Source organism: Alexandromys fortis, unplaced genomic scaffold (assembly GCF_014885135.2).
Source record: "Alexandromys fortis isolate MF-2015 unplaced genomic scaffold, M_Fortis_MF-2015_v1.1 scaffold_81, whole genome shotgun sequence".
Lineage (NCBI taxonomy): Eukaryota > Metazoa > Chordata > Mammalia > Rodentia > Cricetidae > Alexandromys > Alexandromys fortis.
Genome location: NW_026067960.1, coordinates 6,204,027 through 6,230,918, shown reverse-complemented (window position 1 = coordinate 6,230,918; position 26,892 = coordinate 6,204,027). Strand labels below are relative to the sequence as shown.

At 50.0% G+C, this 26,892-nt stretch overlaps 1 protein-coding gene across 2 annotated transcripts in view; it reads right to left on the bottom strand.

The window, feature by feature from the left end:
• Positions 1-7,483: 7,483 nt before the first annotated feature.
• The window catches only part of Cdh26 (cadherin 26), a 48,349-nt gene continuing 28,940 nt past the window's right edge, over positions 7,484-26,892 (bottom strand). Inside the window, exons 10-15 of one of the 2 annotated variants that reach the window (XM_050152957.1) lie at positions 26,353-26,598; positions 24,027-24,242; positions 23,385-23,515; positions 16,177-16,230; positions 12,762-12,836; positions 7,484-7,687 (exon numbers count right to left, since the gene is read on the bottom strand). In XM_050152957.1, coding sequence (XP_050008914.1) covers positions 7,484-7,687; positions 12,762-12,836; positions 16,177-16,230; positions 23,385-23,515; positions 24,027-24,242; positions 26,353-26,598 — 926 coding nt within the window. The remainder of the gene's footprint in view (positions 7,688-12,761; positions 12,837-16,176; positions 16,231-23,384; positions 23,516-24,026; positions 24,243-26,352; positions 26,599-26,892) is intronic. The other variant, XM_050152958.1, reaches the window with a different exon arrangement.

Here is a 26,892-nt window from a genome sequence, read left to right as displayed (position 1 = left end):
ATTGAGCTCTGAAATCCCATTTTGTAGGAAGCCAGCGAGATGCTTTGTTCCTCTCAAAGTCAGCGCAGGAACCAGGTGGCCAGACTTTAGAAAGACTCCTCACTGTTGCACTCTTGGGGTTCCCAAAATGCAGCCTGGGACATAATACACATTCAAAAAACCATGCCTTCAGTGTGGGGGTTCAGAAGAAACAAGTGAACTTCAAGCATCTCAGGCAGGCGTGACAGGGACCCCAGCCAGCTCCGCCCCAGCCTGGGACAGTTCACACTCAGGAGCCTGGACAAGAGCTGTGCTGCGGGCCCAGGAGTGGCCACCAAGGCAAGAGACAAAGAGACGGGTGCCAGCTCCACTTTCTGTTGGCTGAGCAGCTGTGGGAATGGAAGAAGTTGTATTTACCTCTCTGAGCAGAATGGGCAGGGATGGCCTGGGCAGGTGAGCCCACCCTGGGGCAGTGTGCAGAGAAGCTCTGTGCACAGTGCCCAGAGCTGACTAAGTGCTCAGGAAAGCAGCCATGATGGCACTAGAGAGAAGTCGCATGCTTCAGCAACTCCCAGGCTTTGTAAAAGGTTTGACTGACTTCCGCATATGCATTAGGTCTAGAACCATACAGGCTAGTGTACACCCTGATTCTGAGTCCTGAGTCCAGAATTTCCTCCTTCCTATCTTCAACATCTCCATGCATCCTCCTGCACCTCCTGAACCGGGTAACTTCCCTTCTGTCTACGCCTGCCCCACAAAGGCAGGGACACAGGGACCAAGGTATGCCCAGATTCCAGTGAGATGGCTCAGCACCTCCGCAGGTGTTCCCTAAAGTCAGGCTGAAGCCAGGCTGCCACACTTTTGGGGTGCTCAGCTGTCACTTTGCCCACCACACCTGCTGATGAGATGGTGGAGCAGAGAGGGGCCTGGGCTCCACAGCTCCTGTCTGATAGCTCAGGTCAAGACTCAGCTGAGTCCAAGTGCTGGAGAGATCATGGCAGAGACGGCCCTGTGGACACAGCCCGAGCTGGCCAAGCTTTGCAAGAGTTCAGGCGTCTTGCCCAACCAGGCCCCTGCTGCCACCAGCTCTGTGTCCACCGCTCTGAATAGCAGCTTCCTGTGTGAGATCTCCAGGCCCAGCTCAGGTATTTTTAGCTACTGACAGCCAGGCCTCAGCTGTGAGGGTCAGCACAGATGTCAGTCAGGAGATGGGCCAGAACATTCTTGTGCTCTGTTTCCTGCTCTGGGCCTCTCCTGTTCCCACGGCTAATTTAAAACTTTCCTGGCTACCACTGTGACCCTTGGCCTTGTAACCTTTCCCCCAGAGCACAGGGCTTCTCCCAAGTAGTCCCGGGACAGAGCCTGGCCTTAGAGCTGCTGAAACTTCCAGCACTGGTCTGTAGCAGGAGGGACACAGGCTGCCTCCCCTCAGGGAATGCTGACTTTGTAGACCCGCAGAGCAGGTCACACAGCTTGGAAGACGATGTTGTCCAGGCCAGAGTGGAGACCCTCTAGGCTGCTCCCATCCTGTGTTCTTCCATGCTTGCTGACTTCATTCCTCCCCTCCAGCTCCATAGATTCCTTCCATAATCTGTGTGTATTCAGCTTCCACCTTAAGGAATTCTGCCGTGGAGAGAATGACAAAGCCAATGAGGTCTTGAAATCAGAAAAGCCGTGATTACTCAAACAAGGCCCTCAGCACACTGAGCCCTCTAACATCCTGCTGCAGGAGAAACACCTCCCCAAGGAGGGTGAGCAACAGTGAGGCTTCTAGAACAGTCTTAACCCTTCACCTGCGCTGCTGTTAGTTACCCCCACAAATCACCATTCACCAAGCTGTGCTGTGACCGAATCGGTCTTTGGTCTGTTGTTTGTGCCCTGTCCAGGCTGAGCAGAACTTGGGGAGTTATCAGATGTGTAGTCATGAATATCACACTCTAGTTACCTTTAATGGTTACACATTTGGGCTAAATTTAAAATATAGGGGCTGAGGAAATGGCTCGCAGCACAAGTGTTGGCTTTGCAAACATGAAGGCCTGAGTCTGGCTCCTCAGCGTGCACACACTCACCTGCACATACCCTATGGACATGTGGTGTTCATACACTACACTCAAATACGAAATAAGACTTATTCTTTGTTATGTGTTTGGGTGCTTTGCCTGGATAGATGGATGGATGGATGGATGGATGATGGACGGATGATGGATGGATGGATGTACACCACGTGTGTGCCACTGGTGGGTGACTACACATGCCCCTGGAACTGGAGTTATAGATAGTTGTAAGCTTTCACATGTGCTGAAAATTTAACTTGGGTCTTCTGAAAGAGCAGCCATCTTCTCATCTGCTGAGTATGTGAGTGGGGAGAAAAACAGTCAGTCAGACAGACAGACAGGAGAGAAGAAAGGAGGGAGGGAGGAAGAGAGAGAAAAGAGGAAGATCAAGAAGAAGAACAAGAAGGGAAGGGAAGGGAAGGGAAGGGAAGGGAAGGGAAGGGAAGGGAAGGGAAGGGAAGGGAAGGGAAGGGAAGGGAAGGGAAGGGAAGGGAAGGGAAGGGAAGGGAAGGGAAGGGAAGGGAAGGGAAGGGAAGGAAAAGAAAACACTTAACAAGATGCTTGGAGCTGGGGTGAGAACAACAGAACCCTGTCCCCTCTGCCCCGCCCTCTGCCTGGCTATGCAGAACTTCTCCCTTGCCAGTCACGCTTCTCAGTCTGAAGTACACTATCCACACAAATCACTCTTGGGCTTGTGGCCTCACTTGGAGTCCTATGTCTTGTATTTTACCCCCACATGCTCTTTCCTGTATCACCTTAGCCTGCGAACTCCCGATTCATCCTTGGGTCGTGCCCTCCTGTGCCTTCTTCCCTGTTTCCTCTGTGACACGGGTCATCCAGCCCCTGTTCCTCTGTGCATCCCATCCCAGCCAGCAAACCAGAATGCCTGTGCAGTGCAAGATGCTAGGAATGCAGCCGGCAGCTCCTCCTTAGGGCTCCCGAGATCTCCATGGAGAAGGCAGGCATGAGGAGTCAGCAGATCAAAGGGAACCTGTCTCCAAACATTATAAGCCAAACAATCACATGTATATAACCTTATAAATGAAAGAATTTTAGAAACTCGGGCTTGAATAGTGGCCACCAAGGGGCTGGGAGAGAGGGGAGGTGAGGCTGCTTGCTGCAGGCTCAGCTTGGGCGTTAGTCTTTCCCAGTCTGTGAGGGTGAAGATGTGGGTGATGAGGTGACAAAGGACAGACAGACATGCACAGGTACTACCACGAGGACAGGATGTCCACACCAGAGGAGGATGGAACAAAAGCCGGAGTCTCCTCACTGTCTGATGCAACTCCACATGAATCTTCAAAGACAGACACCGCCAGTTCCCCTGAGAGAGAAGCGGATGGTAGGCAGCCTGTCTCTACCCTGCACCTTGGCACTGACTTTGAGCCAGCTTGAGCAACGGCACAGCTGGGAAGGACTCGCATGGGTCCCCAGCCATTGGGATGGGGCACTGGTTTTATTTTCTGCTAAGTGTACTGACTTGCAGACACCACTTTGATGGCAGATGTCCTTTGAAAAACACAGCAATCCCTGTTTTCAACCCTTTCAATCTCCAAATTGCCCAGCTCTTGGTGGCTACAGATTGGAGAGCTGGCCACGGCAGCCCCATTAGCACAGCTGTGTCTCTTTCATTCCTGCTCGTCTCCTGGCCGGCGTTAGGCAAAGTCTCCACCCCTCTCCTAGCATGGTGCTAAAAGCAGCCACTAATGTGCCCTACATCATGAATGTCCCCTGCCGCTCCCTATTACACTCCTGTCCAGAACACAGGCTGCTTTTCAAAAGACCACCAAGGACCGGAGTTATCCAAGGCTGTGTTTCTGTGTGGCGAGGGTCACCAGCTCGCTCGCACTGTGTTTGAGTCCCGGCCACCTGGACACGTCCATTAAGCCAATACCACATGCTTACGTTCTGCTGCTCGTGGCTCCACTCCACTCTCTCCTGTATTTTGTGTCAGCTAAAACTCAATTTGGCCCCAAGCAGTGGAAATTATAAAACAGCAATCGCTTAAACAAGGAGCATTTAATTCTTCTTTTTAAGTCTCAGTGTGGGGCAGGGAGGAAGCAAGGGAAGGAGTGAGACCCCTGGGGGTCAAGGAATCTCTCCCATCCATTCCGTCACCATTGGAACCCAGACATAGGATGGCTGCCCCAGTTCCCACCAACATGCTCTCGCTGCCTCCAGGAAGAGAAGACAGGGACGAGACAGACCGTCTTTACCCTGCAAAGGCACTTCCTAGAAGTGGCTGTCCTTGGACCAGAGTGTAGTCACAGGTCTGCATTTGGCTGGAGGATGGGAACTGTCACTGCCAGAATGGATGGCTCCTGCACAGCAGGATTCTGGGTTCTTTTCCTGAGAAGGAAGAGGTAGCCTATGTTGGTGCATTTGGAGATAAGTCACCTGCTGCAGCCCCTGAATCTTAGTTCCTTCATCAAGTATCCTTGATGAAGAAAAGCCTGAGGGCTTTGGAGTTAAACCTCCAGAATGCTAATCACTTCTTTAGGGCAGAGGGGACCATGGCCAGGCCAGTTTGTGGACAGTGGTCTACAGAAGAGATACGATCTCACAAATATCCCACACCCAGGGCTTCCCTGGCTCCTGGCTAGCTGGCTGGATCATCCGTGAAGGGGGCCACTGCACTCTTCACAGGGACATAACTGATGTCTCCCTGGTCAATAAGGAAACCATAGTGAGGGGTTTTGTTTGCATGTGTGTGCGTTTGCTTGCATAGTTGCTCATTTGTGTTTTGGATAGGCTCTCACTTCCCTTCCTGCTCTCATAGTCCTCCCCTCCTGCTCTTATAGTCCTCCCTTCCTGCTCTCATTGTCCTCCCTTCCTGCTCTCATTGTCCTCCCTTCCTGCTCTCATAGTCCTCCCCTCCTGCTCTCATAGTCCTCCCTTCCAGGGCTGGAATTGCAGGCGTGCTATGCCAGGAAAAGGAACACTTTCCAAAGGCAAGTTCTCTTGCATGTAGCAATCCTAAAGGTCCACAGAGCATACACCTGAGCTGGGAGTTCAACAACCCAGGCTGTTACTATGTGCACAAATAAATAAATTAATTTAATTAAATGAGGCATGGGCTGAATTTTTAACTTCAGTGACTTTGGATTAGCAAGTCATTCGGAAGCTAAGGTTCCTAATAAAAGCCCGCTCCCCTGAAACTATTTACCACTGTTGCCTTATTTTACACTCCACTGCCACCAGCAAGGAGCTTCTTGCTCGAGGAGATGGATTTTCACTGGAGGCGACTGATTTTCAACGAAACCTCCCGGTGCTGGTGCCGCCAGTAGGGACCATCTCAAGGGTGCAGCTTTCATTGTTTTAGGGGTTGCTTTGGGGCACTGGGGATGGAGCCCAGGGCTCCTCTGTTCATGTTTGAACATGAACCTGTGGGAAGAAACAGCCAGATGGCATCCAGGAATGTCTCCCGCAGGCAACAGCAGAGGAAGAGGACAGTATCCAACTGGCATCTGAGCTGGGCTTGAGGCACACTTCTGAAATTTCTGTGAAGACACCAACAGGGCTAGATGTCAGGACCCCAAGGTCTGCGCCTGGGAAAATGGCCATTATGAGCTGGTGGCATGGGGGATATGAGGAACTGTCTTACAAATACCTAAAAATGTTGGCAAGATCGGTGCTAACAAATGTCTAATTAAATATCTACACAATGTAAGGCGTTGCTCTCCTTATTAATTGCTGAGTCTGCACTCATGAATATCGCATGAGTATTTTATTACTTTTGGAAACAATGTGCCGGAGAGCATCTTACAAGGCAGGAATTTGCAAATGTACCACAAGACCACGGGGAAATGAGATGAAGCAGCCACAGAGGCACACGTACTCAGACCTCTCAGGAGCATCTAGTGGGGTGTTCCTAGCACAAGGCACAACGCATCAGAGTGTTTGCTGTGTGCTGGGAGTTCCAGCAAGATCGCTGAAGGAAAGGTGCCAAGCTCGTCTTCCTCAGAAGACCCTGGAAGCCAGGGCTGCATACTGGGATTCGCTGGCCTTGGATGTGTCTATGGTAGCTATGAAACTTTGCTGTCAGAGCCCAGAGCAGCCTGGCACCACAGGTGTGGCTGAGTGTCGATAAACCTTTATTTACAAGAACAGACAAGGGGCCAGATTCTCCATGGTGGTCATTTTCTTTCTCTTGGCTTAGGTTTAGAAATATCAAATGACGATTTACCAACCCTAGCCCGTAACTCAGACTCCCCCCACCCCAATTTTTTTTCTTTTAAAAAGGTATTTTATGTGTGCATGCATGATGTGTGTGCATGGGTGCACATGCCATCGTACATACATTTAGGTTAGAGGACAGCTGTGTGGAGTCAATACTTACACCTGCTCAGACTTTGAAAAGGGCACATGTCCTTGTGAATAGTTGTAAAATACTGTTCCTACCCTATCCCACCCCACCCCACTTCTGCCATACAGTTTACATGAACACTAAGTGGACAATGAAACCCTGTAAAAAGGTATAGTCCTGTTTAAACAGAAATCTAACCAGAACCATTCCTTCAAAGTTTTCTAAATCCTTTTACCATACTAACAGGAGGAAGTTAAATCATGATGTGCCTCAGATTCTCAAAGCACGTTCTGTTTATATGATTTTAAGCTTAATTATTTTTCTCAAAATGACATAGCTGGCTAATCAAAGCGTGGAAAGGACTGTTATCTTTTTCAAAATCACCGAAAGTACTCATTACATACACTCTAGAAAACTCTTCTCGTTTATTAGCTTTCTCCACTTAAAAGGAAGCAGAATGACAATCACAGAAACGTAAATAATCTTTTAAAAACCCATGTTCATCTCCCCCCAGAATTTCCTCCTCAGCAGACAGCCAGGTGACCCATGGGTTGAACTTTCGCTCTCCGTCAGAGGTGGGTCACCAGAGAAGCAAAGAACACACGATTTGATTTACGTCTTTCAAGAAAAGGGGACGAATTAAATTTATAAAGTACAGAGCCCACCGTTTGGCTTTGTTTCCAGACACTGAGTTTGGATTCATGGCCGAGCCCCAGGCTAGGACCGTGTCTTACATCCTCCCCTCTCACTGTGATGAAACACTCTGACAAAACTGGCTTAAAGGAGAGGGTTTGTTCCGGCTCACCGTGCAAGGGTACAGCCCATCATGTCAGGAAGTCAAGGTGGCAGTCACAAGACTATTCACAATAAGGAAGCACAGAGTGATGTATGCTGATGCTCAGCTCGCTTCCTCCACATCCCGGCCAAGGAATGGTGTCACCCACAGTGAACACCTCTTCCAATCTCAGTGAAAACAAGACCATCCCTCACTGGCATGCCAGAGGTATATCCCCCAGATGGCTCCCAAGTGATGGTCAAGTTGGCAACACTAACCACTGTGAACTAGGAAGCCATTAAGAATGAAGAACAAAAGGAGGCGTCCACGAGAGTAGCCATCCTCCCAAGTCATGCCCACCAAATGCTTTTAGGAAGGAACTCTTGATGCAGAACACATGGCTTCAGATGGAGTAGATTTTAAACTCAAGTCGTCCAGCAACTCAGGAGGGAGGTCCTGCTCCAAGAAGGTCAGAGAGCTGAGGGTCTCAGCTCCTTCACACTCTCCCTCCTCTCTGTAGACATGGGGTGGATAGCCAGTGTCGCCGTCCAGAACATCAATAGCATGGAGTTTCTGTGGAGAAGGCAGAGAAGGAGACAGTCACTGCATGGGCTCCCAGACAGCACCAGTATCCTCTAGATAGATTTGAGGAAATCCTCGGCTGTGGTGGGAGAAAGGTCTCAGCATTACAGACTCAACTGTGGTGGCCAAGCTGAAGGGAAGCTACTGCCTTCCTCATTACTATTCCAGCTCTGATGATGACCCTCCTAGGTACGGATAGCCCCCACCCCTGAGACAACTCACCCATTACTGCTCCCTGGGCACTCCTCTTTGGCACAGTCATCAACCTCCCATGTCCAGGACACTTCCTACTTACAGCTCTTCTGGATCTTCACTTGGGTCAGTGTTCTCTCTTTTTTCACGCCTACCATGTTTCATGTTTGGGGGACCCTTCCTAACTCACAAATGTCCTTCCCTTCTGCCCACCTTTCACTGTCTCCATGGAAGGGTGATATCCACTCAGTGTTCCCATAAATATCCTGTCCACTCCCACTGTGTTTGATTTCCCCGCATGCACAAGCCACTCCCTAACAAAGGTAACAGGTGATTCGCTCTCAGTCTGGGACAACTCCCTGTCATCACAGTCAGGGCCAAAATCTCTACCTCACCTTCCCTGGGCAGCTCCACAGGACCACACACACAGATGTCACACTAGACATCCCCAAGAGTGCCTCCTCTTGCCTTCCAACAACCTTCTCCACTGGAGTTCCTCAACATCATGTCACAGAAGCTGGCACATGGCAATTCTGGGGGCAAACCCAGCCCAAACTGCTGTTGAAAATGAAGATTTTGGTGCAGCACAACCAAGCGCCCAAGTCAATACAGTGGCTGAGTGGAGATGTTGGACTCGACCCACAAGTCCTGAAGTATTTTCTGACTGAGTTTTCACAGGAAGCTGGTCAACAGACAGACCAGATCAGATGGTCCTAGAAGATGCTGGGACACATTTTCCTCTGCATGCAGCTACTTTAGCGAATGCCACAATTTCATGAAGACTGTTGATTAGCCCACAATACAACTAAAGTTAGCCAAAACATATGATGAGTCATAGCAAGTGGATGAGGCATTCCTGGGAAGGCTGTGTGAAGCCTTGAGCACCTGAAGCTGTAGCTTGGCTCACACCATGCCACCCCCAACAATGCAGCAGTGTATGGGATTCTTGCTTTGTTCACTGTGTCCCCGCCTGCCACTCTTCCACACAATGGCTCTGTCCCCTCTTCTCCAATGCCTTGGCCACTGCCTAGGGCCCCCTTCTCCCCCTAGCCACCAGAGCAGATAATACTAGGAGCTGATTAAATCAACTGCGTTCACACTGGCCACCTGAGGGACCTCATTTGCTTTCCCAGGTAGACACAGTGACTGAGCATGACCCACGGATAACAGGCATCAGGAACAGTCACCTGGCCACAGAGCCTCCCACGACCTCTCTTCTGGTCACATGTCTTGGGTTCCTCCTATTGGTAGGATCACGCATGGATCAGAGATGCCGGGCCCTTTATCCCGTTTGGAAATTTCCTTTTCTTAAATGTTTTTTAGACTCCCATCTACCCCCTCTCCACCCAATCCCCCATCTCCATTCAGGAAGGGGCAGGCCTCCCACGGGCTTGCACAAGACATGGCACGTCAGAAATTTCCTTCCTTGTAGCTCAGCTGTGATATGAGCAAGAAGCACAACCCTCACGCTGACAAGAGGCAGCTCCTCTAACTCCTTCCTCCCGTTTCCACACACCCCCGCGTCTCTCCAACCCCCACACTGTCACCCACCCTCCGAATAGGACCAGACATACTTCCCTCAAGTCTCCTCAAGATCAGCTCTAAGTCCCCAGGGACAGTCAAATCCCAAGCAAGGCAGCTCTCCCACCTGACCAGACCCATCTTCCTGCCCCATCTGTATGATGTCTCTCTACACAAGCCCATCCTTCCTGCCTTGGGTTTCAGCTTTGTTGAGCCACTGGCTTCCTCTCCTCCTGGCCTCTGTTGTTCTTCTCCATGAATGAGGGTCTCGGCTACCAACCTCCTGTCTGGAAGCTCTGGCTCAGTGTTCAGGGTCCAAACGTCCCTCTAGCAGCATTGCCTGGCTTTTTCTCCTTGAGTCACTTAATTCGTATTTACTGGGTAGGTGGGCAGGTGGACAGACACCTAGGGCTATGGACGGATGGACAGTAGAGAGAAGGGTGATAGAGAGAAGAAGGGAGGGAGAGAGGTAAAGATGGAGGGGCAGACAAACGGTGATATGACCGGAAAGATGTGTGTATACATGTATTATGTATTACACATGCATGGAAGGATGGGCAGATGGAGGGATGGATGGACAGACGGATGGACAGACAGACAGGTGGACAGAAAGCAAAGCGAGAGGGATGGCTAGATAGCAAAGAGGTGAAGGGATGAAGGGGTGTAAGAAGAGCTTCAATCTATTTACTGCATTCTAGGATGGTACTGAAATGAGCCACTTCCGTCGGTTATAGAGGGAAAGGATCTAGCGGGATTTCTTAACCTGTCGTTATCTTAAAAGGGACTCCTGACACCTTGTGTGGAGGACAAAAGCAGTTGGAGCACAGAGGCTCAGAGCCTGGGCAGGTGAGGCTGTGGAGCCTGAGGACCCCATGCCCGTGTTCTCCTAACAGCATCATCATTTGGTGCATTTGGTGCACTCTGTTGTCAGCCAGATGCTCTCTAGCTCCCTGTCTCACAGGAGAGTGGAAACCCAGCCTCCACAGTGCATGGAATGTGTCCACAGACAGGAGTGGATCCCACCACCAGCGCTGTGACCTGAGGGTTGTGGCCTCCACCCTGCCGCCATCCACTCCGTGCCTGGGTAGTGGTGAGGAAAGGAAGCTCTCATAGCCGAGAGGCGAATGCCCAAACCTGGCCCAGATGTTAGGAGTCCAGTCACGTCCTTTGGGCAAAGCTAAATAGATAATTCATGACAAACCTGGTGTGCACACAGCAAAACAGAATCAGCAGCAGGGGCTGCGCCTCAAGAATTCAACTTCAAACCCCCAAGGCTGGCAGCCAAGCAGCAGGGTTCTGCACCCTGATTCAGCAATTCCAGAGTCCCCTAAGATCAATAATTCATCACAAACCACCAACTAAGTCTGAAGGCTCGGGAGGGAAAGAACCGCTCTTCTCATCTGGGTGTTTGATTTTTTCTTTCTTTCTTTTCTTCTCACACCATGGAACTCGGGGCTTAAGTTGTACTGCACTAAGCTGCTTGTCTCATTGGTACAAAGAGGAGGGAGCTTCTCTACTGGAACTCAACATTCTCCTGCCTCAATACATGGGACCTGTGCCCTGTCTGAGCTGCCTACGTGACCCCAGCTAGGTGTGCGCACACGTGAAAATGGGCACCGATGTCATGGCCACCAAGAGATGTGTGTGGTGGCACAGTCTCTGGCCATGGGGTGGAACTGCTAGCATCCTTCATGGATAGGAAGTTCAGGCTTTGCTGATATCACTCAATAGCCAGGTGGGCTAGCCTGGACTCTGTGGCCTATAGTCTATTCCCAAATTGATTCCTGTCTCTCTGTCACCAGGAGGAGACAGTGGCCTATGGCCCAGACATAGCTCTGCCTTCATAGCTCAACAAGGTGAGAGAGTTGATGGTCTGTGCCAAACCTCAGCTCTACAACGTGGAGGACTCAGTGGTCAGCCGCAGCTCTGCCTTCACAGCTCTGCCACATGGGTGGATGATTCAGTGGTCTAGCCCCAGCTCTGCCTTCCAAGCTCTGCCACGTGGGTGGATGACTCAGTGGTCTAGCCCCAGCTCTGCCTTCATAGCTCTGCCATGTGGAGTAGCTTCCCTGGGCCTTGGTTTTCAGGCCCACCTTCTTCCTGGAGCTTTGGTGACAAATCTGTCTTTCATTGATTATTCCTCTTGGACTCAAAAGTCTACTGAAGTGAATGAAGTTCAGGGGTGGGGCTACTGAGCTGTGACTGGATCCTGAAAACTCCACCCTCACCAAAGGGAAGTGCCGGAATGATGGAAGGCAGGGTCTGGTTGGAGGAAGTGGGCCCCTGGGGCTGTGTCATCGCAGGCTCTCTCTTGCCCTAGCCTCTCCCTGGTATTCTGTACCTCTCACGGCAGCCTTGAGTTGGTCACCTTTACTGTGCCAATGTGTCCCCACTGTTGTGATGTTCAAACCACAGGCTCACAGTAAGGGAGGCAGCCAACACGGGCTGAAGCCTCTGAAGCAGAGAAAAATAAAAGCCCTTCCTCCCCTCAGAGTTTTTCTCTGTCAGGTATTTTACCAGAGATGGAAATCTGACACTCTTTGAGGGTATAGGGTTCCATCATAGAAGTTCTAGTCTAGAGAGAGGGGAGGGGGGCAAAAAAGTGGGTAGAGCAAGGAAGGAAGGAGGGGGAGGGAAGGAGACAGAGATAGAGACAGAAAGAAAGAAAGGGAGAGAGGGAGGAAGGGAGAGGAATGGATGAAAGGGGTGGAGAAAACGGCTCCTCAAGAATATTCCTCCCAATGATCAGGGCCTAAGAAAGGGTCTTGGAACCCAGATCTGGACACAAAGTCTCCCCTCTCAGGAGCCTGGTGGATCTGCTTGTGGTGTATTCCAGCAGCTACCAGGCATTGTCCACACGCAGAGCTCACAGGCAGAAAGTCTATGGCAGCTACAGAGATGTAAAACTTACCTGGTGAAGTGCAAAGACCCCAACGCTGGGAGACCCTGGCAGAGGCTCTACATCTAAACACCGTCCAGGCTCACAGTGCCCTGCAACCCTGTCCCTTGTCCACTCTGGCACCATAGATGGCGATGCCAGGGGTATCATGAGGGTTCACAAGACAAGATCTCATAAGCTAAGCCCAGAGGCTCTGTTGAACATCCCAGGTCCATAGCACTATGAGGGTTCACAAAGACAGTCCCAGCACCTCTGATGTGAGGTTCCTATGAAGTTTGCAATAAACTTCCGTGGTTTAAGCCACCAGGCTATGACACCATTGTGCTACAGCAGTCTTTGTTGACTCTTACAGTGGTTTAGAAGAGAACATCCCCAGATCCCCAGTTGGACTTGGAGCAAGGTAGGAAAGTGGGGGGGTGGGTTACAGCCAGTGCAAGGACAAAAAGAACCTACCTGATTCCAGGTCTCTATCACCCTTCCCTCCATCAGGGGCAGGGGGCATCTGGGCACCAAGCGATCCAGATAGACCTGCAAAATGAACCAGAAGCCTCTAGCCTGAGGAGCACTGGCCACACAGCTCCCTGCACCAATGCCCTGCCCTTAGCACAGGTTCAACACCGAGGGAGAACCAGGCCAAAGACAAGAGGCTTACACTTCCCTGTGTGCCGGGAGGAGGGAGGTCCTGCAAGCGGCATTGCTGGGTAGAAACATGTTCACAGGAAGAGCGACTGGAATCCACCCATTAGCAGCACTAAGGTCTCCTCTACAAATTCCGTTCCTTGAGGACCTTTGTGTGCTCCCCAATCCTTGTTTATTATTCACCTCTTAGCCTTGCCCATGACCAGCCCAGGCCACTCTCTAAGGTGGGAACACGGGCGCTCCCTGTGTTGATGCACCCATCTGACCTCTCAGGGTTGCCACAGAGGAAGTGACCAGAGAGAGGGAGCAGGTCATCCATGTTCCAGAAGCCGCAGGGAGGCCAGCCAGGTGCCAGGGCCCTGGCTGTCAAACACACTTACGCTCCGTTCATACCACGCATGGGCTAGGCTAGTACCTGAGAGTGGCAGAAACACGAGGCGTCATGGATGACAGAGGGGAGAAGAGGGCCCTTCACCCGGCTGGAGCCAGGGAGACTTCTTAGGGCAAGGAGAAACGTGAGGGGGGAATGGAAGCACCGCGGGGCAAGCATTTCTGGGTGGAAGGGCAGTAAAGGCAGGAGGGAGGTTGATGGGTCCCCGTGCGGGTGGGGCAGGGGACCCCGGCAAGCAACACTGAGGAGGGGAAGGGCAAGGGCAGAGGCCAGGAGATGGAGGATGTCACAGGGCAAGGTCAAGCCGCTGGGGCAGTAAACTGGAAGAGGCCTGCTGGCCCGTGCCTATAAAGGACCTGAGGCATGCTGTGGCTAAGTTGACCTATGACCATCTTGAGCTTTGAGACACCCAATCCCAAACGACATACATAAAGATGATAGTGTCTGGGCCAATTTTACATATTCTCGAGATATATATACATACACACACACACACACACACACACACACATATATATACACATGTGTATGCACACAGAGATACATATACAAAACCTGGACAGACCTGTCTCAGTACACAGACACTTACAGATGAGCATACACAGCAGCTAGTAGCATGCTCACCGCACCAAGACTGATTGAACTAAACACATCCAACAACAGAGACAAAGTATGGGCTGCCCCCCACAGTCCTGGGTACACTGCCTGCCTGTTCCCAGGGCTGGGAGCACTTGATTGGAATGGCAACATTGCTTTGTGTCCTCAGTTTACCCCCATGTGCTTCTCTGAGGAGACTCCTTCAGACTCAAGCTCTGGGGCTGGAGAGAAGGCTCAGGGGTTAAAGCACTTGCCAAGCGAGGAAGCAATGAGAGTTCAAATCTCCAGAACTTGTGTGAATTCTGTGTGGACAGCAGTCTGCCCATACTTATAGCTTCAAAGGGCAGAGACAGGGCATCCCCAGAGCAAGGGGACTAGCGAGAATAGCTAGGCCAGTGAGTTCTGGGTTGACAGAAAGACCCAGCCTTAAGAGTTAGGCGGAAAAGTGATGGAGGTTGATCTGGACATTGATAGATGTCCACAGGCATATGCATACCAGAGCATGTGCGCGTGCGCACACACACACATACATACATACACACACATACACACACACACACACACACACAAAGAAGGGGAGGAATGCAGGCTTTGTATAACATAGAACCACAGGTTATCATATGTCTTTTCTAATCTAGTCAGTGTGGCTTCTTCTTAAAGAAAACTCATGCTGGTTTTGCCTTGAGTCACTTAGCATCCTAACACCTTGCTACAGGAGAGTCCTCTGCAGCCAGGACAGTGCCCTCTCCTGACTCGGCACCTCTCTGCTCTTTGCCACTGGCCACGGGCCATGTCTCTAGGTCTGTGACTGCTCAACAGGATTTCAACAAAAGAAGTTTAATTTCATCTCAGGTATTTGCAGATCATTTCAGCTGTGTTCTCTAAGGTTACTTTTGCATTATAACAGGAGGTGGTGCTCACCGTTTTGAACCCCGTCTGGGATGCCACACCAACTGGCTTTCATGGAAATTGAATTAGGATTTTTTTCCATATCTAATGAATCAAAGAGAGTTTTCCGAGGATGACCAAAGCTGTTTAAATACTGATGATAGTTGGGATGATTCCATGAACATATCAAACATTTCTTGATGTTCAAAGGACAATTTCCAATGAGAGAAGAATTGGGTATTAGGAAGCATACTTCTGCAAATTCACCCCAGCACCCACGTTTCTGTGGTATCTGGTTTCAGCAGAATCATTATTTGAATCCATCCCTCTGGTCAATAAGTGTGAGTTATGTTGATACCCCATCACGGAAAGGCTTTAAAGCATCCACTTTTCTGTCTTATTAAGAATGGACACTTGGTGGATTTCAGTGGAAAAGAAGGAATCTGCTAACACGGGGCTCAGAGCAGGAATAGATCGGGTGGTCTCTCCCATCCACCCCATCTCCAGCAGCTCGAGTCTCAAAATGCCTGTCAGTGCAAAGACAAGTGCAGATACACTTCTGCTGGAGCAAGCATGCAGCAATGCAGCAGCCAAAATGAATTTGCAGGGACTGATGCCTGTGGGCCTTCACATCCTTAGAAACCTGAGGTTTAACTGCTCATTTTGTGTATGTGAATGAAGGCATGTCTTCGGTACATACATGTCTCTGGTACATGCATGTATGTGCACGCATGCATGGAAGCTTGAAGTTAGTGTTAATTGTTTGGAGCCATTCTATCTTTTTTTTAATCTTCAAAATTTCCTGTGTGTGTGTGCGCACGTGTGCATGCATGCATGCTCATGTGTGCATGTGTGCACACATGCGTACAAGCCTTTCTGTGAGTATTGTTCTGTCTAGGCCACAGAGTGTGTATGGAGGTCAGAGGACAACTTGCAGGATCTGATTCTCTCCTACCATTTACCATGGATTCCTGGGAGGTAACTGCAGTCATTAGCTTTGGGCAGCAATCACTTTTCTCTGCTGAGCCATCTCCCTGGCCTCAATGTTTATTTTTTGATACACAGTCCCTCAGTAAACCTTAAACTCATCAGTTTGGCTAGGACAACAGGCCGGTGAGGTGCCTATCCCCACCCTCCCCCCACACACTCAGACCTTCATGCTTGCCTGGGCACCTTAAGACTGACTCATCACCCTCATCCTGTGTCAACCACTTCTGGTCCATGTTCCATACTCTATTCTAGGTGTGTTGGGTATTGACTATATTGTGAACCCACTCTTCTCTCCCAAACCACCTATATTTTAGTAGTTTTGTACAAGGTAATGTTCATGGCACCATGCACAGCTATGCTTACCGGGGTGGAAGATCGGTTTCTCATGCTTCTTGGCTCAAAGAACATGCCATGACCCTTAAATTTAAGAAGAATGAACTTTTGTTGATTTCACATAAACCAGAGACAGTGCTAAATGCAAGACTAGGAGTCCTTGAGATGACCTCTCACTTCACTGCTGAAGGGGAGAATCCTATGGACTGCAGTGCAGACATTCACTGTAGAGAGTCCACAGGGGGACACTCATAGCTGACAGTCCACATGGGGACACTCACCACAGAAAGCCCACATGCGGACACTCGCTGTAGAGAGCCCACATGGGGACACTCACTGTAGAGAGTCCACATGGGGACACTCACAGCTGACAGTCCACATGGGGACACTCACAGCAGAGAGCCCACATGGGGACACTCGCTGTAGAGCCCACACATGGGGACACTCACAGCAGAGAGCCCACACATGGGGACACTCACAGCAGAGAGCCCACACATGGGAATACTCACTGTAGAGCCCATACATGGGGACACTCACTGTAGAGCCCACACAGGGACAATCACTGCAGAAAGTCCACACATGGGGACACTCACTGCAGAGAGCCCACACATGGGAACACTCACTGCAGAGAGCCCACACATGGGAACACTCACTGTAGAGCCCACACAGGGACAATCACTGCAGAAAGTCCACACATGGGAATACTCACTGCAGAAAGTCCACACATGGGAACACTCACTGTAGAGCCCACATGGGGACACTCACTGCAGAGAGCCCACACATGGGGACACTCACTGTAGAGCACACATGGGGACACTCACTGCAGAGAGCCCACACATGGGGACACTCACTGTAGAGCCCACATGGGGACACTCACTGAAGAAAGCACACATGAGGACACTCACAAAGGTTTACACGCTGTGTAGCAATGGGGCATGAGGCTGTCAGACCTGACCTTGTGTTCTCAGACACCTAGTGAGGCACCCTGGGTCATGGCCATTTCCTCAACATGTGAATGGACTCAATCCCTAGAATGCAAGACTGGCCATGCAGCATGACGGGTCTGGGTGAACAAAGAAATAGCAAGGTCCCTTTGGTTAAAAACTGAAGACTGAGTAGGTGGGAGCAGCAGAAGGCTAAACCCTTCACGGGTGTCCAAGTGTGACTCCCGCACAGGCCCTGTGCTGGATCACTGAACAGGCTCCATGTCTACAATACCAGCCTTGCAGGACTAGGGGATCATGACTTCAATGCTGGACCCTCACTGGGGGATTCTGTACAGGGAACAACATCCTTATGCTCAGGTGCAGCCTAGGCAACAGTAAGATCCTGCACACATTTTGATTCCGTCTTAGAAGGCTACAGTAAGATACCGCACACATCGTGATTCCATCTTAGAAGGCAACAGTAAGATCCTGTACCCATCGTGATTCTGTCTTAGAAGGCTACAGTAAGATCCTGCACACATCGTGAGTTCCGTCTTAGAAGGCTTCCTCCTTCAAAGAGGCCTGGCTCTTCATGCCTTAAATACTTCTCCCTCATAAGCCAAGAAAGTAAACTTTTATTAAAAAGTATTTTTTATTTATAAAAAGTTAAATAAAAAACTTTTATTTAAAATTACTAATTTTAAAAAATAGTAACTGGTGAGGTCCAAATGAGATGGGTACCCCAGACTCGAGTTGAGAGAGCACAATTAGCTAACTTGCTCTGGCATGTGCTGTGAACATATGAGTCGTTCTCTGGGGGACCTGGAAGAGTCACAGGTACCCTCACCTTATAGCTTCTTTTGGCTTTAAACATATTCTATAAAAATCACTTTGCCAAGCAGGGCTCTAAAGCGAGAGTTGGCATGCAGGGTAAATACAGACACTGTAGAGTGGGAACCAGGGTCCTGCTTGCCGGCAGTGCAGGCTCACTCACATGCTTTAACTTAGAGACTGAGCTCTGCTGCCCTCAGATGGGTTCTAGAAAATGCTTCTGTTTGTGGAAGGTCTGAAATGTGTCATCTTTGATAAGGACTATCAACATGTGTGTGTGTGTATGTGTGTGTGTGTGTGTGTGTGTGTGTGTGTGTGAGAGAGAGAGAGAGAGAGAGAGAGAGAGAGAGAGAGAGAGAGAGAGAGAGATTTATCATGGGTAAATGCCTTCCCAGAATATGGGGTGACAAGTGACTACCATGTTTGTTTGTTTTATATGGATCCTGGAGCTTGATCTCAGTTCCTCAGCTTGTACAATTTGCCAGCTGAAATATTTCTACCCCTCAAACAACAGCCACCAACACAAGCAATGATAATTGATAGAAAAATGTTGGGATGCACGGCTTTCAGAAGGCACTCCACCTATGGATTTTCATTATGTGTGTTTGCTATAAAGTAACTATGAATCTTCTCAAAGGGATCTCTCTCTCTCTCAAAGGAACTATCTGCCTGTCACTGGGGAGGTGACTGCAGCTGAGAGCAACCATCTGTAACTCAACAGATTCTCTAGAGCACAAGACTCTTTGTCTGTTCATGGCAGGATCCTACCAAGGTCCAGGGAGAAATTCTGGTTTTCTCCAACATGATCATTTCTTCCCAGCAGGGAGCCAGCCAACTACTGTCCTTGCTCAGATCCTCAGAGGCAAGGGTAACAGAGCAGGAATAGGAGTAGGGAAAGAAGGGCAAAATCACAACAGCTCTGAGAAGCCTAAGGGGTGAGACAAGGAGTCCAGAGCATATGTGGTTGACACAGGTCCCTAAAATCAGTGAGCACATGGAGTTGGTCTAGGAAGGACGGTGACAAATGGATCAGTCTGGATTTAAGAGATCTGATAGAGGTGATGATCTCTGCAGTGGTTTGAATGAAAACAACCCCCATAGGTTCATAGGGAGTGGCACTATTAGGAGGTGTGGCCTTGTTGGAGGAAGTGTGTCACTGGGGGTGGGCTTTGGGGTTTCAGACGCTCAAGCCAGGCCCAGCGTCTCTCTTTCTGCTGCCTGCAGGTATTGCAGAACTCTCAGCTGCTTCTCCAGCACTACCCGCTTGCCACCATGACCATAATGGACTAAATCTCTGCACCTGTAAGTCAGATCCAATTAAATGTTTCCCTTATAAGTTGCCATGGTCATGGTGTCTCTTCATGGGAATAAAAATCTAACTAAGACAATCTCTTTATTTTAATTTAGACTTTCCAATCAATAAGAAAGCAAAATTTCAAAGAAAATTGTTGAAATAGGATCGGCGGCGGGGCTGCTTCCCCAACACCCTGGCCGCTTGGCTAGCTCATGCCCGAAATAACAACACACAAACTGTATTCATTTAAGAACTGCTTGGCCCATGATATTTTTTTCTCTTTTAGGCTAATTCTCGCACCTGGACTAGCCCATTTCTAATGATGTGTGTAAGCACCCCAAGGTGCGCTTACCGGGAAGATTCTAGCCTCCATCCATCCTGGTGTCTCTGCTCCAGCGCAGAGCTGTCGAGTCTCTCTAGAAGCAGAGCAGAGTCTGACCTCACTTCCTCTTCCGCCCAGAATTCTATTCTGTTTACTCCTCCCACCAATGCTTTAACCTATGAGGCCAAGCAGTGTGTTTATTACTTAACCAATGAAATCAACAGATTGATATATGACACTCCTACATCAGAAGATCAAGCTTGTGAGCTGGAGAAATACCTCAGTTGAATGCACAAGCGTGAGGGTCTGAGTTCAATCCCAAGCACTGGCATTAGTTAAAAAGCTGGAAGTTGTGGTGTCTGTCTGGCTCCCAGCCCTGGGGAGATAGGTGGAAAGCAGAGGATCCCTTAGGCTTGCCACCTGGCCAGTTTAGCCTAAATAAGGCTCCGGCCCCAGAGAGAGACCCTGACTCAACAAACAAACAAATATAGGAGATAGATCCTAAAGAAAGACACCTGAGGTTGACCTCTGGCCTCTAACCACAGTGTACACATGTGTACCCTCAAGCACACAGACACATATCACACACACACACATACACACACTCACACACACACCATAAAGGAAATTTGTGTGGATCTTGACATTGACTTGATGATATCTCCTTTGCCACAGAAATCAAAGAACTAGCAAACAGTCCCAAGTGGCTCCTCAGCTCTGAGAGAGTGGGCACAGAGGCTGATCTAACCATCATTACGAATGTGCTTAGTGTGTGCAGGATCCTGGGAAGGGAACCCAGGGACACCAAAAATTTGCAACCAAAGGGCTTCAGTTTTCTCCCCTGTAAAGTAGGGACCAGTACTTTGGTGGTTTAAATGAAAATGCTCTCCATAGATTTCATCTACCGCTTCTGTTTAGGGGAGGTTATGGCACATTCAGGAAGGAGCTTTGCAGGAAGAAGTGTGTCACTGGGGTTGGGCTTCAAGAGTTTATATCCTCACCCCACTTTCAGATGCCCCTCTGCTTCCTGTGTGTGATCAATGTGTGATCTCTCGGCTCTCACCACTACCGTGCCTCTGTGCCATGATGGACTCTCCTTCTGGGACCTTAAGCCAAACTGAACTCTTCCCTCTGTAAGTTGGCTTGGCTCATGGCATTTTATCGCAGAAAAGCAACTAATACCCACATAGTCCCCCCTCCCTGCTGTAGTTCTAGTGTGAACTCAGTGGGACTACACACGCACAGTGCACACCACAGGTTTAGGCAGACCTAGATAAAGCCCTGATCTCAGAAACTTCCAGACTAAAGAATGAAAGAGAAAGCAATGTCTTCCCAGAAACCAAGGTTGTAATTATGGTTACAAGTCAGACCGCCCTGACTAGGAGGGCTGAATGAACAGAGTAAGCAGAGATCCTGGTCCTCCCTGAAATTCCGCAGCCCAGAGTCAGTTGAGACTTTCAGAATTGGAGGCACCTGCTGCTTAGATAAAGGAAGCCAGGGCGGGCTTGTAAGCAGCTCTAAACTGCACTGAACTGAATGGTGAGTAAACCCTTCCCCCTCCAGTTCCTTGTCCAGAAACCTCGTGACATGTGGGCCGGAGAAGCAGCCAGTGTGTTTCTCCTGCAGAACCGACAGGAGACAGCATCTACAGAGGGGTGTTACCTTCACATCTGGCTTGGCATGGGCCGCAGCTGCACTGAAGGACAGAGCAGGCACCTGGCCGCCCCCAGTTGGCTGCATCTGTGAAAACCAGAGGAGGAAATACGACCATGGTCAGAGGGTAGTCATAAAAATCAGCAAAGAACCATGCAACCTAAAACACAGGACAGCAGGGCTGTTGGGGAAGAGCCTTTTATTCTGGCATCTGGGGAGCGGATGTTTACTGTCTGCCATTCTCGGTGGCTGGGTAAGAGGGTGAACTTCCTGCTGTGCCGGTTTTATATCACATTATGCCATGAGACCCCGGATCTCAAAATCACCAGCAACAGCCCCTCGAGTCTCATCCTATCCTTACTCAGCAAAAATCACCCCAGGAACTTCAGTGTTGATGGGTACCTCAGTGGGACCACTGGCCTCCCCACAAACAGGCAGGCATCCACAGGACCCCAGCGATCATCTCAGCAGTAGAATGTGGCAATGTGGGGGAGTGGCATCTTAGATGGAATCTTTCCCCCAAAGAATAGAATGCCCCTGGTGTAGAGGCTGGATTGGCTGGCATGGTCAGGTGAGATGGACAGCCAAACGGGCATACGCATGCTGAAATGATGTTAAGAACCAATGGGGTCAGCTGCCAGAATTTACCGAGTGCCCGTCAGTGCTCAGCTGAGGGCATGACTTTGATTAAATTGTCCAATAAACTGCAAGGGAGTGGAAACTGGACCTCACTTTATATATGAAAACCCAGGGCCAGCAAAATAACCTAACCGTTGCTCACCAGTGCGGTTGGTTGGGTCTCAGCTCTCAGAGCACTAAAGATGCTAGTGTAGAACACTCGTTTCTCAGCACTATTTGGGGAAACTTATGGAATCTCTGGGGAGAAAGACATAGCAGGAGCAGGTGGGTCACTGGGTGGGCTTTTGAGGGCCGTAGCATCATTGTGGATTTTGGCCTGCGCTCTCTTACCATGAAGAAGGCATTCCTATATGTTCCCGCCACCGAGGACCCACTCGCTCCTCACCTCGTGTTCCTCACTGTGATGGGTTAAGTCTCCTGAATCATGACTCAAGAAAAGAAAAAAAAACTACACAAACGAACAACAGTGCGCCTTAAGATCTTTTCTGTTGAGTGTTTAGTGTCAGCAAAGAATAAGTAACACAGGGCATGTCCAATGGCCCGAAAGGACAGGATTTCCTCGACATTTTTGCTGCTTCCTGTATCAGCCACTCCTAGTTCTCAGTGAAGACAGACAGGAGAGTTCATGACACCATCATCCCATTGCTCATGTGACCCATCCCAGAGCAGCCTACACTGGTGCTGGCTCCCTGCAGGCTATGGTTGTGTTGGGCGCTTCCTTAAGTACTGTCCTTCAATTCAGTACCTGGGGAGCAAACTCCATCCCTTAGGCCACAAATGGGAATGCGAGCTCAAATACACCAAACTAGTAAGAGGTAAAGGCAGAAAGAGAGTCGAGCCTTGTCCCTGCAAAACCAGGGGGACCTCTTCTCGCCCTCTGTGTTACAGGAGGATGGAGCGGTAGTTCTGTTACAGGATGACTGACCGTGCCAGACAGAGAAGCTAGCTCACATTTCACCAGCGAGCAAAGCAACGCCACCCAGAAATCCTCAACCTGGCAGAATTGTTTTCTCCTGAGCTTGGTTTCTCACGTCAACACTGGGGACACTTCTGTGTTGGGTGATATTTGACTATATCCCTGGGCACAGGCCATCAAGGGCTCATAGGATCTTCTAATTGTGAGCATCCAAAGTAGCTCCAGGCATTGCCAAGTGTTCCCTCGGGAAGAACTGAGCATAGCTGAGAACCACTGGTGGGAAACACGAACGCGTCTGGCTGTGACATGCAATTGTGGGAGCGGTGCTTTCTCGTGTGTCACTCAAGCGTGAATAAGAGTAATGAAATAAGGCCTGAGCGATGGCTCAGCAGTGTAGAGCACTGGCTGCTCGTCAGAGGATCCAGGTCCAGTTCCCAGCATGCACACGGCGGCCCCAAACCATCGACTCATAACTCCAGTTCCAGGGGATCTTATACTCTTTTCTGGTCTCTGCAGGGAGTACACATGCCTGGTGTGCACACATACATGCAGGCACTCACACACACACATGAAGGAAGTTAATCTATGCCCCGTGTGCTCTATGGATTTCTGCTGTTGACATCGCTGCCGTGCAACACTCGGCCCCACAGTCCCTACCTGGGCTGAGAGGGCTTGGCTCTCCTCATTGTACACAATCAGCGTCTGGTGGCCATTGTCACTTGGGATGACGCCTCCGAGCCTCTTGGGTCCAAACTCAAAGCGGCACCGCAGCAGGGAAAGCAGAGCGGCTGTGGTACAACAGAAAGGAAGGAGCAAGCTCGCCCCTGTCAGAGGCCTCAGGGAACCAGGTTCCGCTCACATCCACTCAGCAGCCACCTGACAGAGTCAGGCTCCATCTAAATCATCTTAGGAGCTGAGCAGTGTGTGGGGCTCAGGTAGATGCTAACACTTCGTGCTGAACTCACTGCTTAGTATTAACTGGCCAGGAATACTCTTTTTTTTTTTTTTTTAAATAACTAGTGCCCTTATTAACCTTAGTCAAACCCAGGAACCTAGACACCTGTGTGCCTCTGTAACCATGGTTACTACAAACATATGCTCACCCTTGGACCCATGTTCCTCTGTGGATTCCATTGTTTACATTATTGCCTGCTGATGGAAACTGAATTCTGGCCAATTAGTGTGTCTGGCAACCTTCAACCTGAACAAACCCAGAGTTCATCCTCCTTCCACCCACGCAGAGCCTGTCTAGGTGTCCATCAGTCAGTGAGAGGCCCTGAGCTCCCAGGAGGCACTGACCTGCCAGAGCCAGGAGCGCTGCACAGACAGGGGACAAGGCCCACACCAGAAGACTCATGTTGGAGAGAGTCTCGCACTTGGATCCACTAGGACAGGAGCAGACCCTCACGTGGACCGTCTGCCTCTGCATGAGGCCCTGTCTGTCTCCTATGAATAGTGGCACCAAGTAATCCCCGGGCGGGAGGCTTCTCAGCATCACGAGCTCAGCAGAACAACCTGCAAAGGCAGGAAGACATGAACAGGCTCATTGGCCCATGTGCATCTCCTTGCTTCCCCCCAGGACCAAGACTCTGCATGGAAATGGGACAAGATAGAAAATCCAAAATCAGGGAGTATATAGGAAAGAAAAGAGGCCCTTTGTCCCAGGATCTGGGTGGCCTTTTCTGTTAGATACCATTGATAAAGTCAAACTGCCTACAGATGGGGTGTCTTCCTAAAGACCCCCAAATGAGGATAACAGATAAGCTGTGTTAGCTTAGGGACCAAATGATCCTTGAGGTTTTAGCACAATAAACAACATTCCTTGTAACCCTACTTTACAGCTTTATTGACAAAAGAAAAGTCTGTAACCTTTAAACCTTACTATAAATTGTGTTATCTGAACAAGCAACTTAGAAAAGCTACAGGATCTGGTCTACACTCACAAGATCCTGTGTACATCCTCATGATCCTCGCTACACACATGGGACCACTCGCTACACATGCAGGATCCCACCCAACCCACAGGGCCCTGCCTACACCCACAGTACCCTGTCTGCACACACAGGACCCTGTCTACACCCACAGTACCCTGCCTACACCCACAGTACCCTGTCTGCACACACAGGACCCTGCTTACACACACAGGACCCTGCTTACACACACAGGACCCTGCTTACACCTACAGGACCCTGTCTACACACACAGGCCCCTGCTTACACCCACAGGACCCTGCTTACACACACAGGACCCTGCTTACACCCACAGGACCCTGCTTACACCCACAGGACCCTGCTTACACCCACAGGACCCTGCTTACACCCACAGGACCCTGTCTACACACACAGGACCCTGTCTACACACACAGGACCCTGCTTACACACACAGGACCCTGTCTACACACACAGGACCCTGCTTACACACACAGGACCCTACTTACACAGAACCCTGTCTACATACACAGGATCCTCCTGCAACCACAGGATTCTGCCTACACCCATATAAATGTACTTAACTGGGACTCTTCCTTGAGAAACCCACACCCACTCTTGGGTATAGCTTATACTCGCCCATGAGCCTATTTCTCTGATTGTAATAAACTCCAGCTGCCTTTCAGTCTGGCTCACCCTGAAAGTCTTTTCAGTGATAAAGTGAAGAATCCTGGGTTTGCATAAATGAAGGTCCCTAGGGGAGAAGGGAATTTCTGTCCATAGCAGTGTGGAGCAAGGCCTCCATCCTTGTAGCTACCCCATTATTGCTGCTGGCAGAAGGAGCCGTAGGCAATATTAGAGAAGTCCCAAGACTAGTTTCACTTCTGATGGCAACTACATGTTCACAACCTACCATGACCATGGTCAGGTGGACAACTGCAGTAGAGACAGGTCCTCCAGACATAATACACTCATTGTCATCAGGAAACAGAAAGAGCAGTGACCCACCAGGGACTTTAGACCTTGGCCCGGCAATGGGGTAAAGTGGGACAGAGCGGTGGTCTGTCTATGGTGATGAAGGGGTCTCCAGACCCGTACCTGAGATTCCTGCCCCACTATGTGATCTTGGGGACTGGCAGGCTGTGTAAGAGATACAAGTTGACTGGGAGTTGTACATCGGGTACAACTGCCTCTTGGTTGCCCAGAGATGCCCTGATGAAAAGCTAGCTGCCTCGGACTCATCCTTACCCCTGTAAAAACCCCAGCTCTCCAAGCTGAACTGGGATGGCGTTCTCTCTTTGGTCTGTCAGCCTCTCTATCCAGGGCAAATAGAGATTTCTTTATATTGTCCCAAGCTCTAGAACTCACAGCAATCATGCATATGGTCACGGCTGCTGTTCTCTATGAGGACCAGGACCCAGATGAGAATTGGGGGACAGAAGGGCACAGACAGTCATCTTCCATAGAATCAGGAAAGCCATGAGAGACAGCAAGCATGCAACACTCCATCCAGACAAGCTCACCCCAGTCCTTGTGCCCAGAATCCTTTCTGAGACTTGGTAAGTAATCCTGGCTGGCCTCCCAAGCAACACACTCTGATCTTTAGGTTCCCCAAGGGTCACCTGAGACTGTGTGCCCCAATATCCCTACCCTAAATCACTTGTTGCCATCTGTGTTAGCTCCTAACCCGTACAAACCTTCACCCTGCTTCGTCCTGAGCATCCAAGTACCATCTACATCTCCCTGGGCAGAGTCCAAGTCAAAAGTAAAGGGGTCGGAGTAGGGGTCCAGGTCGCCATCCTCGGCCTCTAAGAGCAGGGGCTGGTTCCCCGCGGACTCGCAGATCTCCAAGTGTCGAGAATGAGACTGGAGAGTCGGAGCGTTGTCATTGATGTCAGACAGGAAAAGCACCAGGGTCCCTGTGCCAGTCAGCGGTGGGAGGCCTTGGAAGGGAGAGCAACCAGGGATAAGAGAGGAGGTTAAAACAGGGGAGTGAGAGAATGAAAATGAACTCACCAAAACCCAGCAGTGCGACAGCTCCTGAACCAGGAGGGCTTGCAACAGCCGCTAGCTCTCTGGAGAGCCAGTCAGTTTTCAGTCAGGGTGTGGCCCTGGTTGGTCGGCCACCCTCCAGTGAACAGGGACACACAGACACACACGACGAGTATACACACAGAAAAACACAGGCAGCACAAACTGTTCCCGATGGGTTTTTAAAAGAAGAGAACACAGAGTTG